Source organism: Coregonus lavaretus, assembly GCF_964263955.1.
Source record: "Coregonus lavaretus genome assembly, contig: HAP1_SCAFFOLD_299, whole genome shotgun sequence".
NCBI lineage: Eukaryota > Metazoa > Chordata > Actinopteri > Salmoniformes > Salmonidae > Coregonus > Coregonus lavaretus.
Window position 1 is genome coordinate 45,873 of NW_028163038.1, and position 16,837 is coordinate 62,709.

Below are 16,837 nucleotides of genomic sequence, written 5' to 3' on the forward strand. Positions count from 1 at the left end.
TAAACCGAACCCTTACAACTAAATATTGCAGTTTTCGAAATTGCTGTAAAAGTGCTGTAGCTGCAGTCGACTGTGGTATTTTGGACGCAGTAATTGCAGTTATCCTGCTCTCTGATTGCATTTTTTTTTTCTGTAAGGGAACCCGAACACGTCCCAGCCTATTTTGATCATAGATCAAGAATGAACAATTCGGCTAGCTTATATTTATTCTGGATTTGACCATTTATAGCCCGACTTCTAGGATCTTTTGACTTCTCCCCGCGGCTGTTTGTTATGTTTCCAATTGGGATAAATGTAGTCATATGAATACGTTCAGAATGTTGTCCTGTTAATTTGAAAAGACTAACCATTGTGATTAATGATATTTACTATCTTCTGCTTTTTATGAATAAACATGAATCGGTAAAAAAAAAAAAAAAATGGTTTCGATGTTCCGCATTTGTCCTTTGAATGTTCCTTTGTTTTTCATAAATGACTACTGCTTTATACCCGAACACGTTTTTAAAGTTCCCCCGAGGCTTATTCCTTGTAAAGATCGGGCTATGCATATTGAGTATAATACAAACAGATGTCTAGAGAAGAAGGAGGGAATGGTGTGAGGCGAAAACGCACTATAGGCAAGTCTCTGTCTCCAGACAAATAGTGCGCATGTATTGTGACGTGGCGTGAGTTGTTTAGGCCACCTTTTGTTTGTTCATGTTGATCAATTCCCCGTTGTATCATCACCGGTAAATGTTCACCGTTAATTCCCGCCTTTTATCATCTACAAGGTTTATTTACGAGTCATTTGTGTTAACGCAATTCAAACTGCTATACTTGATGAACAACTTTTGTTTTATTTCATACCATTTACGAGTTTTGTCAATTTCTTAATTGTTGTGTACAAAACAAAAATCAACCAGCATTTACATATTTATTTTTCAGCTACATTACTCTCATCATTGACATCAATTTTAATCAGCAATGACAAGAGAGAATCTAGAAGAAACCCGCACACTGCTCCTGATAGTATCACTGCTCTTTATTATCTTTAGGTATCCGCCTCGAGGCCTTCGTCAGAGCTTCTGTGAGTGTTTTGAATTTGCACCTTTATGTAGACGTTGCTCCACCCACATCCGTTCAATTCATTTTTTTTTTTTTTACATTTTAGTCATTTTAGCAGACGCTCTTATCCAGAGCGACTTACAGTTAGTGAATACATTTATTTTTTTTATACTGGCCCCCCGTGGGAATCGAACACACAACCCTGGCGTTGCAAACGCCATGCTCTATCAACTGAGCTACATCCCTGCCGGCCATTCCCTCCCCTACCCTGGACGGTGCTGGGCCAATTGTGCGCCGCCCATGAGTCTCCCGGTCGCGGCCGGCTGCGACAGAGCCTGGATTCGAACAGTTAGCACTGCGATGCAGTGCCTTAGACCACTGCGCCACTGCACCACTGCGCCACCCAATGCATCCAATGGGGTTGAAGTCGAGGGAAAATAAACAAGTTTTACTAAATAAAACAATGTGCCTTTCATAAGTATTCTACTTAAGTGTGTACATAAAACGTATTAAAACACGTCTGTAAAACCACAACGAGCACATCGACCTATCAAGTAAGTTTTCATAACTCATTGGGTCCAGTACAAGAAGAAACATCGGAGTAGTCTGAAGTGGCCGCATTAGTTCACGTTCTCATTTACAACATAACATGCATGGACATTTCATCATTTAGACCTTTAGGGAATAATGTCTGGAGGGTGAAAATCCCAAAACATGCTCTTTTGCTCAAGAGTTCTTTATATCACCTCGTCTCTGATATCTCGACTTTCTCTTTGACACTAAATCTAAAAAGGTAGAAATGTGATGTTTTTGGTCATTAAAATGTCACTGGATAATCCCTGTCGTTTCTTCCGGTTGAACTTTTATGTTCACGAATTCTCTGGTTTGAGAGAACGAGAGGTTTTATCTACATCCCACAGCCCACATGGACATTTAATCATGGAGATGACATGGGTGGAGGAGCACCTAATAATGCCATTTATTTGGAATCGTTTTCCTTTCCGTGGGTGGCATATTGTTGCACTGTGCGCAGCCTCTGCATTTATAGCTGCCGTTCGTAAGAGGGCGTAAACGAGCCTGGCTCATTTTGGCAGTTGTCATCGACCAACATGTCGCGTAAATTGCGACCTCTCCTTTGTACAATAAACTGGCAGAGCTGGGTCCGATGATAAAACATGCCAGTGTTTCTTGACAGCAGCCTCTGCCCGCTAGATTATACGTCACAATGGCAGCATTGCCTGAAAGACCCACATCGCCACCTGCAGTTAGTAATAACGTCAGGTCAAATCTTTATTTTATTTTCAAACAAAACGTTTGTTTTTCATGCATTTTATTAAAATAAATAAAATATATGTAAAAGTACAAAGAGAATCATGTGTTGATCATTACAGATTTTTAGTGAGTATTTTAAACATAAGGTTACAACAATATCAAGATATGCAGTTGGGTCTATACTGCGCCTACATTGTGTAACGATACATCATGTAGATGTACAGTATCAGTCAATGTATGGACACACCTACTCATTCAAGGGTTTTTCTTCATTTTTACTATTTTATACATTGTTGAATAATGGTGAAGACATCAACAATATGAAAAAACACATATCGAATCATGTAGTAACCAAAAAGTGTTAAACAAATTAATATATCTTTTATATTTACATTCTTCAAAATGGCCACCCTTTGCCTTGATGACAGCTTGGCATTCTCTCAACCAGCTTCATGAGGAATTATTTTCCAACAATCTTGAAGGAGTTCCCACATATGCTGAGCACTTGTTGGCTTTGTTTCCTTCACTCTGCGGTCCAACTCATCCCAAACCATCTCAATAGAGGTTCAGGTCGAGTGATTGTGGAGGCCAGGTCATCTGATGCAGCAGTCCATCACTCTACTTCAGTACGGAAAACACTGGAAAGTCAATACACAAGACACATTCAGAGTCTCTACGGCCTACTGATCCACCATGTATTGGACCTACATCTGTCCTATGTCCTACTGTTCAGCCTACATCTGTCCTATGTCCTACTGTTCAGCCTACATCTGTCCTATGTCCCACTGTTCAGCAGCCTACATCCTTATCTCCTGTGTGCGTCCTCTCATGTCTTCTCATGTGACCTAACCAGGCAAAACTCTTTTCACATTGGGAGCAGTGGTACGGCTTCTCCCATGTGTGTATTCTCTCATGCACTTTCAGGTGTCCTAACTGGGTAAAACTCTTTCCACACTGGGAGCAGTGATGAGGCTTATCTCCTGTGTGTATTCTCTCATGTATTTTTAGGCTCCCTAACTGGGTAAAACTCTTTCTACACTGGGAGCATTGGAAAGGCTTCTCCCCTGTGTGTATTGTCTCATGTCGTTTCAGGTCCCCTAACTGGTTAAAACCCTTTCCACACTGGGAGCAGTGATGAGGCTTCTCCCCTGTGTGTATTGTCTCATGTCGTTTGAGGTCCCCTAACTGGTTAAAACCCTTTCCACAGTGGGAGCAGTGATGAGGCTTTTCCCCTGTGTGTATTCTCCCATGCACTTTCAGGTGTCCTAACTGGGTAAAACTCTTTCCACACTGGGAGCAGTGATGAGGCTTTTCCCCTGTGTGTATCCTCTCATGTATTTTCAGGCTCGCTAACAAGGAAAAACTATTTCCACACTGGGAGCATTGGAAAGGCTTCTCCCCTGTGTGTATTCTCTCATGTCGTTTCAGGTCCCCTAACTGATTAAAACCTTTTCCACAGTGGGTGCAGTGGAATCGTCTTGCTGGTTTGGACGTCTCTGGTTCCTCTGAATCTGGTCTTTCTCCTGCCAAAGACAGAGCGTTTATTTAAACAGAGACCTGAATGAAACCTCCACAACTCTGCATATTGGTTATTGATTTGGACACGTTAAAACTGTGTTTTGACATTGGGCTATCCCACCTTGCAAAATGTTGTTGAAAAGAAGACTATGCTCGAGGTCCAATCTATGTTCGGTTTTGGTTGAAAGTGAAAGTTGAAGAGATTTCTCAGGTCGTTGTTTCAACGACTTGAAAACAACTTCATTCAACGTACTTGCAGCCTATAAACATTGACGCAGCGTCTATGAACAATTTTATTAACAATCTTACATCACTCCAGTTTTTCTTGACAATATTCAAGTGCTAATTGTCTTTATTCCACTACTGAAGAAGCATGACTCAAACATCCAGCCTGACAAAATATACATTTGTAATTATTCCATGCCTCCCTATTGGAAATGAATTATTGCCAATACATTCAGTGGGGAAAAAAATTATTTAGTCAGCCACCAATTGTGCAAGTTCTCCCACTTAAAAAGATGAGAGAGGCCTGTAATTATAAATAGGTACACGTCAACTATGACAGACAAAATTAGAAAAAAATCCAGAAAATCACATTGTAGGATTTTTAATTAATTAATTTGCAAATTATGGTGGAAAATAAGTATTTGGTCACCTACAAACAAGCAAGATTTCTGGCTCTCACAGACCACGAAGGTCGAGAGCCGCACTGCTTCTTGACACAATGCTCGCTTAACCCGGAAGCCAGCAGCACCAATGTGTCGGAGGAAACACCGTACATCTTGCGCCCGGCCTGCCACAGGAGTAGCTAGAGCGCGCTGGGACAAGGACAAACCCGGGCCGGCCAAACCCTTCCCCTGAGCCGGACGACGCTGGGCCAACTGGGCGCCGCATCATGGGTCATCCCGGTTCACGGCCGGCTGGGATCGAACCGGGATCAGTAGTGACGCCTTAGAACGCTGCATGCTTTTGAGCACTACTGAAAAAGTACTATTTACATGTGAAAGACGAAATGCTGCATTTACTACAGGCCTATTGTTTACCTTTGTGTTGGGGACACTTTGATATCTTGATACTATGCAGCTGTTTAAAGGGCAAAATCCACAGATGAAACAATAACAAAACGGTCGACCCTGCCTCTGTTTTGGTAAACAGCTGAGGGATGGGAGAAATGTAATGTAAGATGAATAGACAGAGCTATGGATGCAAGGACTGACCATCCATGATATCAACATTATTGTTTTAAACATGTTATGAGGCTATATAGTGTTTGTTTACATTTACAATGTTTACAAACATTGGAGAAAAACAAGCTTACATTTTGGGTTCTCATGGAGTGTAACAGTTGAACTCATGAGGCATTTAGAAGTTATATTCTTCAAGAATCAATGGATGGATGGATGATAATAGTAGAGAGAGTGATTTATTTCAGCTTTTATTTCTTTCATCACATTCCCAGTGGGTCAGAAGTTTATATACACTCAATTAGTTTTTTGGTAGCATTGCCTTTAAAATGGTTTAACTTGGGTCAAACGTTTCGGGTAGCCTTCCACAAGCTTCCCACAATAAGTTGGGTGAATTTTGGCCCATTCCTCATGACAGAGCTGGTGTAACTGAGTCAGGTTTGTAGGCCTCCTTGCTCGCAAACGCTTTTTCAGTTCTGCCCACACATTTTCTATAGGATTGAGGTCAGGGCTTTCAAATCAAATCAAATCAAATTTTATTGGTCACATGCGCCGAATACAACAGGTGCAGACATTACAGTGAAATGCTTACTTACAGCCCTTAACCAACAGTGCATTTATTTTAAACAAAAAAGTAAGAATAAAACAACAACAAAAAAGTGTTGAGAAAAAAAGAGCAGAAGTAAAAAATAAAGTGACAGTAGGGAGGCTATATATACAATAGAATAAAGTGACAGTAGGGAGGCTATATATACAGGGGGGTACCGTTGCATAGTCAATGTGCGGGGGCACCGGCTAGTTGAGGTAGTTGAGGTAATATGTACATGTGGGTAGAGTTAAAGTGACTATGCATAAATACTTAACAGAGTAGCAGCAGCGTAAAAAGGATGGGGTGGGGGGGCAGTGCAAATAGTCCGGGTAGCCATGATTAGCTGTTCAGGAGTCTTATGGCTTGGGGGTAGAAGCTGTTGAGAAGTCTTTTGGACCTAGACTTGGCACTCCGGTACCGCTTGCCGTGCGGTAGCAGAGAGAACAGTCTATGACTAGGGTGACTGGAGTCTTTGACAATTTTGAGGGCCTTCCTCTGACACCGCCTGGTATAGAGGTCCTGGATGGCAGGGAGCTTTGCCCCAGTGATGTACTGGGCCGTACGCACTACCCTCTGTAGTGCCTTGCGGTCAGAGGCCAAGCAGTTGCCATACCAGGCGGTGATGCAACCAGTCAGGATGCTCTCGATGGTGCAGCTGTAGAATTTTTTGAGGATCTGAGGACCCATGCCAAATCTTTTTAGTCTCCTGAGGGGGAATAGGCTTTGTCGTGCCCTCTTCACGACTGTCTTGGTGTGTTTGGACCATGATAGTTCGTTGGTGATGTGGACACCAAGGAACTTGAAGCTCTCAACCTGTTCCACTACAGCCCCGTCGATGAGAATGGGGGCGTGCTCAGTCCTCTTTTTTTTCCTGTAGTCCACAATCATCTCCTTTGTCTTGGTCACGTTGAGGGAGAGGTTGTTGTCCTGGCACCACACGGCCAGATCTCTGACCTCCTCCCTATAGGCTGTCTCATCGTTGTCGGTGATCAGGCCTACCACTGTTGTGTCGTCGGCAAACTTAATGATGGTGTTGGAGTCGTGCCTGGCCATGCAGTCATGGGTGAACAGAGAGTACAGGAGGGGACTGAGCACGCACCCCTGAGGGGCCCCCGTGTTGAGGATCAGTGTGGCAGATGTGTTGTTACCTACCCTTACCACCTGGGGGCGGCCCGTCAGGAAGTCCAGGATCCAGTTGCAGAGGGAGGTGTTTAGTCCCAGGATCCTTAGCTTAGTGATGAGCTTTGAAGGCACTATGGTGTTGAATGCTGAGCTGTAGTCAATGAATAGCATTCTCACGTAGGTGTTCCTCTTGTCCAGGTGGGAAAGGGCAGTGTGGAGTGCGATAGAGATTGCATCATCTGTGGATCTGTTGGGGCGGTATGCAAATTGGAGTGGGTCTAGGGTTTCTGGGATTATGCTGTTGATGTGAGCCATGACCAGTCTTTCAAAGCACTTCATGGCTACAGACGTCAGTGCCACGGGTCGGTAGTCATTTAGGCAGGTTATCTTAGAGTTCTTGGGCACGGGGACTATGGTGGTCTGCTTGAAACATGTTGGTATTACAGACTCAGTCAGGGACATGTTGAAAATGTCAGTGAAGACACTTGCCAGTTGGTCAGCACATGCTCGGAGTACACGTCCTGGTAATCCGTCTGGCCCTGCGGCCTTGTGAATGTTGACCTGCTTAAAAGTCTTACTCACATCGGCTACGGAGAGCGTGATCACATAGTCGTCCGGAACAGCTGGTGCTCTCATGCATGCTTCAGTGTTGCTTGCCTCGAAGCGAGCATAGAAGTGGTTTAGCTCGTCTGGTAGGCTTGTGTCACTGGGCAGCTCGCGGCTGTGCTTCCCTTTGTAGTCTGTAATAGTTTTCAAGCCCTGCCACATCCGACAAGCGTCAGAGCCAGTGTAGTATGATTCAATCTTAGACCTGTATTGACTCTTTGCCTGTTTGATGGTTCGTCGGAGGTCATAGCGGGATTTCTTATAAGCGTCCGGGTTAGAGTCCCGTTCCTTGAAAGCGGCAGCTCTACCCTTTAGCTCAGTGCGGATGTTTCCTGTAATCCATGGCTTCTGGTTGGGGTATGTACGTACGGTCACTGTGGGGACGACATCATCGATGCACTTATTGATGAAGCCAGTGACTGATGTGGTGTACTCCTCAATGCTGTCTGAAGAATCCCGGAACATGTTCCAGTCTGTGCTAGCAAAACAGTCCTGTAGCTTAGCATCTGCGTCATCTGACCACTTTTTTATTAGCCGAATCACTGGTGCTTCCTGCTTCAGTTTTTGCTTATAAGCAGGAATCAGGAGGATAGAGTTATGGTCAGGTTTGCCAAATGGAGGGCGAGAGAGAGCTTTGTATGCGTCTCTGTGTGTGGAGTAAAGGTGGTCTAGAGTTTTTTCCCCTCTGGTTGCACATTTAACATGCTGGTAGAAATGAGGTAGAACGGATTTAAGTTTCCCTGCATTAAAGCTTTGTGATGGCCACTCCAATACCTTGATTTTGTTGTCCTTAAGCCATTTTGCAACAACTTTGGAAGTATGCTTGGGGTCATTGTCCATTTGGAAGAACCATTTGTGACCAAGCTTTAACTTCCTTACTGATGTCTTGAGATGTTGCTTCAATATATCCACATAATTTTCCTTCCTCATGATACCATCTGTTTTGTGAAGTGCACCAGTCCCTCCTGCAGCAAAGCACCCCCACAGCATGATGCTGCCACCCCCGTGTTTCACGGTTGGGATGGTGTTCTTCGGCTTGCAGGCTCCCCCATTTTCCTCCAAACATAACGATGGTCATTATGGCCAAACAGTTCTGTTTTTTGTTTTATCAGACCAGAGGACATTTCTCCAAAAAGTAAGATTTTTGTCCCCACGTGCAGTTGCAAACCGTAGTCTGGCTTTTTTATGGCGGTTTTGGAGCAGAGGCTTCTTCCTTGCTGAGCGGCCTTTCAGGTTATGTCGATATAGGACTAGTTTTACTGTGGATATAGATACTTTTGTACCTGTTTCCTCCAGCATCTTCACAAGGTCCTTTGTTGTTGTTCTGGGATTGATTTGCACTTTTCGCACTAAAGTACGTTAATCTCTAGGAGATAAAAAGCGTCTCCTTCCTGAGCGGTATGACGGCTGCGTGGTCCCATGGTGTTTATACTTGTGTACTATTGTTTATACAGATGAACGTGGTACCATCAGCCATTTGGAAATTGCTCCCAAGGATGAACCAGACTTGTGGAGGTCTACCATTTATTTTCTGAGGTCTTGGCTGATTTCTTTTCATTTTCCCATGATGTCAAGCAAAGAGGCACTTAGTTTGAAGGTAGGCCTTGAAATACATCCATAGGTACATCTCCAAATTGACACAAATTATGTCAATTAGCCTATTAGAAGCTTCTAAAGCCATGACATCATTTTCTGGAATTTTCCAAGCTGTTTAAAGGCACAGTCAACTTAGTGCATGTAAACTTCTGACCCACTGGAATTGTGATACAAATGAATTATAGGTGAAATAATCTGTCTGTAAACAATTGTTGGAAAAATGACTTGTGTCATGTACAAAGTAGATGTCCTAACCGACTTGCCAAAACTATAGTTTGTTAACAAGAAATGTGTGGAGTGGTTGAAAAACGAGTTTTAATGACTCCAACCTAAGTGTATTTAAACTTCTGACTTCAACTGTATATATATACATATATATATATATATATATATATACATACACACACACACTACCGGGCAAACATTTTAGAACATTTTCATATACAGTACCAGTCAAAAGTTTTAGAACACCTACTCATTCAAGGTTTTTCTTTATTTTTACTATTTTCTACATTGTAGAATAATAGTGAAGACATCAAAACTATGAAATAACATATATGGAATCATGTATTAACCAAAAAAGTGTTAAATCAAAATATATTTGAGATTCTTCAAAGTAGCCACCCTTTGCCTTGATGACAGCTTTGCACACTCTTGGCATTCTTTCAACAGGTATTTCAATGCATTTCAATTAACAGGTGTGCCTTCTTAAAAGTTCATTTGTGGAATTTCTTTCCTTCTTAATGCGTTTCAGCCAATCAGTTGTGTTGTGACAAGGTAAGGGGGGATATACAGAAGATAGCCCTATTTGGTAAAAGACCAAGTCCATACTATGGCAAGAACAGCTCAAATAAGCAAAGAGAAATGACAAGTCCATAATTACTTTAAGACATGAAGGTCAGTCAATACGGAACATTTCAACAACTTAAAGGAAAATAGAATAATCAGAACAGTTGTCAGTCCAAAACAACAGTCAGAACAAAGCCTCTGTATTCTCTCATGTCATCTCAGGTCCTCTAACACTACACAGCCCATTCAAATCAGAAAAGCTTGATGATGAGTTGGTTAACTGAATAAGTTGTGCTCTACGGCCTACTGATCCAACATGTATTGGACCTACATCTGTCCTATGTCCTACTGTTCAGTATCCTACATCTGTCCTAAGTCCTACTGTTCAGTATCCTACATCTGTCCTATGTCCTACTGTTCAGTATCCTACATCTGTCCTATGTCCCACTGTTCAGCCTACATCTGTCCTATGTCCTACTGTTCAGTATCCTACATCTGTCCTATGTCCTACTGTTCAGTATCCTACATCTGTCCTATGTCCTACTGTTCAGTATTGTACATCTGTCCTATGTCCTACTGTTCAGTATCCTACATCTGTCCTATGTCCTACTGTTCACCAGCCTACATCTGTCCTATGTCCTACTGTTCAGTATCCTACATCTGTCCTATGTCCTACTGTTCAGTATCCTACATCTGTCCTATGTCCTACTGTTCAGTATCCTACATCTGTCCTATGTCCTACTGTTCAGTATCCTACATCTGTCCTATGTCCTACTGTTCAGTATCCTACATCTGTCCTATGTCCTACTGTTCAGCCTACATCTGTCCTATGTCCTACTTTTCAGTATCCTACATCTGTCCTATGTCCCACTGTTCAGCAGCCTACATCTGTCCTATGTCCTACTGTTCCGTATCCTACATCTGTCCTATGTCCTACTGTTCAGTATCCTACATCTGTCCTATGTCCTACTGTTCAGTATCCTACATCTGTCCTATGTCCTACTGTTCAGTATCCTAAATCTGTCCTATGTCCTACTGTTCACCAGCATACATCCTTATGTCCTGTGTGTATTCTCATGTCTTCTCAGGTGACCTAACTGGTAAAAACTATTTCCACACTGGGATCAGTAATGAGGCTTCTCTCCTGTATGCATCCTCTCATGTCTTCTCAGGTTAGCTAACCAGGCAAAACTCTTTTCACATTGGGAGCAGTGGTAGGGCTTCTCCCCTGTGTGTATTCTCTCATGCTCTTTCAGTTGTCCTTTCAGGTTAAAACTCTTTCCACACTGGGAGCAGTGATGAGGCTTCTCTCCTGTGTGTATTCTCTCATGTATTTTCAGGCTCGCTAACTGGGTAAAACTCTTTCCACACTGGGAGCATTGGAAAGGCTTCTCCCCTGTGTGTATTCTCTCATGCTCTTTCAGGTATTATTTCCGGTTAAAACTCTTTCCACACTGGGAGCAGTGATGAGGCTTTTCCACTGTGTGTATTATCTCATGCACATTCAGTTGTCCTAACTGGGAAAAAATACTTCCACACTGGGAGCATTGGAAAGGCTTCTCCCCTGTGTGTATTCTCTCATGCCCTTTCAGGTGTTCTTTCCGGTTAAAACCCTTTCCACACTGGGAGCAGTGATAAGGCTTTTCCCCTGTGTGTATTCTCACATGCACTTTCAGGTGTCCTAACTGGGTAAAACTCTTTCCACACTGGGAGCAGTGATGAGGCTTATCTCCTGTGTGTGTCCTCTCATGTCTTTTCAGGTTCGCTATCAAGGAAAAACTCTTTCCACACTGGGAGCATTGGAAAGGCTTCTCACCTGTGTGTATTCTCTCATGTTGTTTCAGGACCCTTAACTGATTAAAACCTTTTCCACAGTGGGAGCAGTGGAATCGTCTTGCTGGTTTGGACGTCTCTGCTTCCTCTGAGTCTGGTCTTTCTCCTGCCAAAGACAGAGCGTTTATTTAAACAGAGACCTGAATGAAACCTCCACAACGTCTTGCTAGGAGGTTTAATCCAAATCAGATCCCTCAATAACCCGAGGCCAGTTTACAAAAAAAATTCACATTTAAAATAATCTTGGCAGGGTTGATTGGTTGGGTTACTTTCTAAATGTAATCCGTTACAGTTGCTAGTTACAGTGGGGAAAAAAAGTATTTAGTCAGCCACCAATTGTGCAAGTTCTCCCACTTAAAAAGATGAGAAAGGCCTGTGATTTTCATCATAGGTACACGTCAGCTATGACAGACAAAATGAGAAAATCCAGAAAATCACATTGTAGGATTATTAATGAATTTATTTGCAAATTATGGTGGAAAATAAGTATTTGGTCAATTACAAAAGTTTCTCAATACATTGTTATATACCCTTTGTTGGCAATGACACAGGTCAAACGTTTTCTGTAAGTCTTCACAAGGTTTTAACACACTGTTGCTGGTATTTTGGCCCATTCCTCCATGCAGATCTCCTCTAGAGCAGTGATGTTTTCGGGCTGTCGCTGGGCAACACAGACTTTCAACTCCCTCCAAAGATTTTCTATGGGGTTGAGATCTGGAGACTGGCTAGGCCACTCCAGGACCTTGAAATGCTTCTTACGAAGCCACTCCTTCGTTGCCCGGGCGGTGTGTTTGGGATCATTGTCATGCTGAAAGACCCAGCCACGTTTCATCTTCAATGCCCTTGCTGATGGAAGGAGGTTTTCACTCTTTGGATGCAATTCAGCATTCTTTGTCCTCCAAACACGACGACTTGAGTTTTTACCAAAAAGTTATATTTTGGTTTCATCTGACCATATGACATTCTCCCAATCCTCTTCTGGATCATCCAAATGCACTCTAGCAAACTTCAGACGGGCCTGGACATGTACTGGCTTAAGCAGGGGGACACGTCTGGCACAGCAGGATTTGAGTCCCTGGCGGTGTAGTGTGTTACTGATGGTAGGCTTTGTTACTTTGGTCCAAGCTCTCTGCAGGTCATTCACTAGGTCCCCCCGTGTGGTTCTGGGATTTTTGCTCACTGTTCTTGTGATCATTTTGACCCCACGGGGTGAGATCTTGCATGGAGCCCCAGATCAAGGGAGATTATCAGTGGTCTTGTATGTCTTCCATTTCCTAATAATTGCTCCCACAGTTGATTTCTTCAAACCAAGCTGCTTACCTATTGCAGATTCAGTCTTCCCAGCCTGGTGCAGGTCTACAATTTTGTTTCTGGTGTCCTTTGACAGCTCTTTGGTCTTGGCCATAGTGGAGTTTGGAGTGTGACTGTTTGAGGTTGTGGACAGGTGTCTTTTATACTGATAAGTTCAAACAGGTGCCATTAATACAGGTAACGAGTGGAGGACAGAGGAGCCTCTTAAAGAAGAAGTTACAGGTCTGTGAGAGCCAGAAATCTTGCTTGTTTGTAGGTGACCAAATACTTATTTTCCACCATAATTTGCAAATAAATTCATAAAAAATCCTACAATGTGATTTTCTGGAGAAAAAAAATCTCAATTTGTCTGTCATAGTTGACGTGTAACTATGATGAAAATTACAGGCCTCTCTCATCTTTTTAAGTGGGAGAACTTGCACAATTGGTGGCTGACTAAATACTTTTCCCCCCACTGTACCTGTCAAACAGTGTAATCAGTAAAGTAATATTCCATTCCATCAGCAGACTATATGATCTATAATATCAACAGCCGCACTGAAGTCTAACAAAACAGCCCCCACAATCTTTTTAACATCAATTTCTCTCAGCCAATCATCAGTCATTTGTGTAAGTGCTGTGCTTGTTGAATGCCCTTCCCTATAAGTGTGCTGAAAAGTCTGTTGTCAATTTTCTTACTGTAAAATAGCATTTTATCTGGCCAAACACAACTTTCCCCAAAACGTTACTAAGGGTTGGTAACAGGCTGATTGGTCGGCTATTTGAGCCAGTAAAAGGGGCTTTACTATTCTTTGGTAGCGGAATGACTTTTGCTTCCCTCCAGGCCTGAGGGCACACACTTTCTAGTAGGCTTAGATTGAAGATATGGCAAATAGGAGTGGCAATATTTATTAGACCTAATTGATAAATAGACTAGTCAGTATAGGATACATATATTAGACCTAATGGATAAATAGACTAGTCAGTATAGGATACATGTATTAGCCCTAATGGATAAATAGACTAGTCAGTATAGGATACATTTATTAGACCTAATGGATAAATAGACTAGTCAGTATAGGATACATTTATTAGACCTAATGGATAAATAGACTAGTCAGTATAGGATACATTTATTAGACCTAATGGATAAATAGACTAGTCAGTATAGGATCCATTTATTAGACCTAATGGATAAATAGACTAGTCAGTATAGGATACACTTTAAGTGTACATTATTGTTATTTGATAGGCTACTAGACCTAAAGAGGCAATCTGCAGTTCAAACAACAACAAAGTTGTCACCCTGCCACTGTTTTGGTATATAGCTGAGGGATGGGGTCAAACATTAAATACACTACATGACCAAAATTATGTGGACACCTGCTCATCGAAAAATCTCATTCCAAAATCATGGGCATTAATATGGAGTTGGTCCCTCCTTTGCTGCTATAACAGCCTCCACTCTTCTGGGAAGGCTTTCCACTGGATGTTGGAACATTGCTGTGGGGACTTGCATCCATTCAGCCACAAGAGCATTAGTGAGGTCGGGCACTGATGTTGGGCGATTAGGCCTGGCTCGCAGTCGGCGTTCCAATTCATCCCAAAGGTGTTCGATGGGGTTGAGATCAGGGCTCTGTCCAGGCCAGTCAAGTTCTTCCACACCAATCTCAACAAATAATCTCTTCATGAACCTCGCTTTGTGCACAGGGGCATTGTCATGCTGAAACAGGAAAGGGCCTTCCCCAAACTGTTGCCACAATGTTGGGAGCACAGAATCGTTTAGAATGTCATTGTATGCTGTAGCGTTAAGATTTCCCTTCACTGGAACTAAGGGGCCTAGCCCGAACCATGACAAACAGCCCCAGACCATTATTCCTCATCCACCAAACTTTACAGTTGGCACTATGGTAGCGTTCTCCTATAGCCTCCTCCTATTTGTACTGGACTCCAAGTGCATCCTCAAATCAACCAATCACTCTAATCTTAATTCCAACCCTTAGACGTCCACAGACTAACCCATTTTCCCAGTATAATACAATTTTACTATTTCCTTCAGGCAATACATCCTTCACCACTGAACAAAAATATAAACGCAACATGCAACAATTTCAAAGATTTGACTGAGTTCCAGTTCATATAAGGAAACCAGTCAGTACCTGGTGTGACCATTTGCCTCATGCATCGTTACACCTTAACATAGAGTTGATCAGGCTGTTGATTGTGGCCTGTGGAATGTTTTCCCACTCGAGTTGCTGCATATTGGCGGGAACTGGAACACGCTGTCGTACACGTCATTACAGAGCATCCCAAACATGCTCAATGGGTGACATGTCTGGTGAATATGCAGGCCATGGAAAAAACTGGGACAGTTTCAGCTTCCAGGAATTGAGTACAGATCCTTGCGACATGGGGCCGTGCATTATCCTGCTGAAACATGAGGTGATGGCGGTGGATGAATGGCACGACAATGGGCCCCAGGATCTCGTCACATTATGAATAGTATAGGACGGTAGTGTGATGTTATTGGTCCGTTTTAAAGGCCAATCCCAGACCTGAATAGTATAGGGTGCTTCATTATTCGTCCCTTCCAGGGGAACTTTCAATTATTTAGAACAGCCATGGAGTGGTCTTGGTGTCTGGGAATAGTTGGTTATCAATGTAATACCATAACCATCCTTCACCACACTCTCTGGATTTTCTCTGCTGGTTGTCCTGGTAACAGATACCAGTCTATCTTCATGTCAACTAACAGAACTCTGCTGGTTGTCCTGGTAACAGATACCAGTGTATCTTCATGTCAACTAACAGAACTCTGCTGGTTGTCCTGGTAACAGATACCAGTGGGCAGATCTATTTTATTGTTCAAACTAAACTACAGCACTTACTTTGATGAGTCAAATCTGCTCCTTTCTTCTCTTCTCCTCCTCTCACAGTTCCACTCAGCCCCGTTGTTTTCCTGCAGTCCACCAGCCGCACAGACAACCTCTTCAGACCCAGCAGTAAGGTGCTACTGGGAGAGGTACGACACGGGGACTCTGGGAGGGCGGAAGGGCTAGCGTTGTCCTGGTAACCATAAAGAGGGGACACAGACACATATCATTATGGATGCTGATGTCACTGTTGTCATAAAGTACTTTACAGAAACCCAGCCCCCGATAGAGCAAGCTAAATGCTAGACCAGACCAAGCTGTACCATCTGGTGTTCTGATCTGGAGAGACTCTTCTCTGCCTCGTCAGCATCAGGATGTTGTTGAGGCTCCCCAGAGGATCCACGATAGTCACGTCTCTCTCCTGTATGAACGAGAACATCAAACAGATGGTAAACATGTGACCTTAGGGTCTAAAAAGTGCCTAAAATGTCTAGTTTCATCATGATAAAAAATATAGATATTAATATAAATGTAAAAAGCATGTCAAACATCCTTCCTCCAAATTAAGTTTCTATGTTGTTTTTGGGCTGTCCTAGCGTGGAATCGCCTAATAATAATTTAATAATAATATGCCATTTAGCAGACACTTTTATCCAAAGCGACTTACAGTCATGTGTGCATACATTTTTACGTATGGGTGGTCCCGGGGATCGAACCCACTATCCTGGGCGTTACAAGCGCCGTGCTCTACCAATTGAGCTACAGAGGCCCACGATTTGATTGGTCCTCATCTCGCAGCTCAGACACTTGATTCAGGATAAAGTGGAGTCAGCAGGTTTAGAGTTGAAGGATTTGTTGCCATAGAAACATACAAGGCTAACAGGTAAGCAACCTTCAACGGTTATCCTGAGTTGAATCCAGTGAGTTGAATTCAGAATTGACCAAAATCAGCTCACTAACTCCTCTATCCCACTACATAGAGTTAAACATGCTGTTCTGATGGGGTTGAATGGGGTTGATGACCGTTGAACTAAAGTTGTTGGGCATTTAGAAGTTATATTCGTCAAGAATCATTGGCTACAACTCTCTCTCTTATTTGGCACCAGTTTCTTGGACTTCTC

At 42.8% G+C, this 16,837-nt stretch overlaps 1 protein-coding gene across 1 annotated transcript in view; it reads right to left on the reverse strand.

The window, feature by feature from the left end:
- Positions 1 to 16,837, reverse strand: part of LOC311118564 (uncharacterized protein) — a gene marked incomplete at both ends in the record, with an annotated part of 158,705 nt that overhangs the window by 18,037 nt on the left and 123,831 nt on the right. The window contains 3 exons of the mRNA XM_084193354.1: positions 3,354 to 3,839; positions 15,732 to 15,909; positions 16,040 to 16,137. Of these exons, the coding sequence (XP_084049480.1) occupies positions 3,354 to 3,839; positions 15,732 to 15,909; positions 16,040 to 16,137 (762 nt within the window). The remainder of the gene's footprint in view (positions 1 to 3,353; positions 3,840 to 15,731; positions 15,910 to 16,039; positions 16,138 to 16,837) is intronic.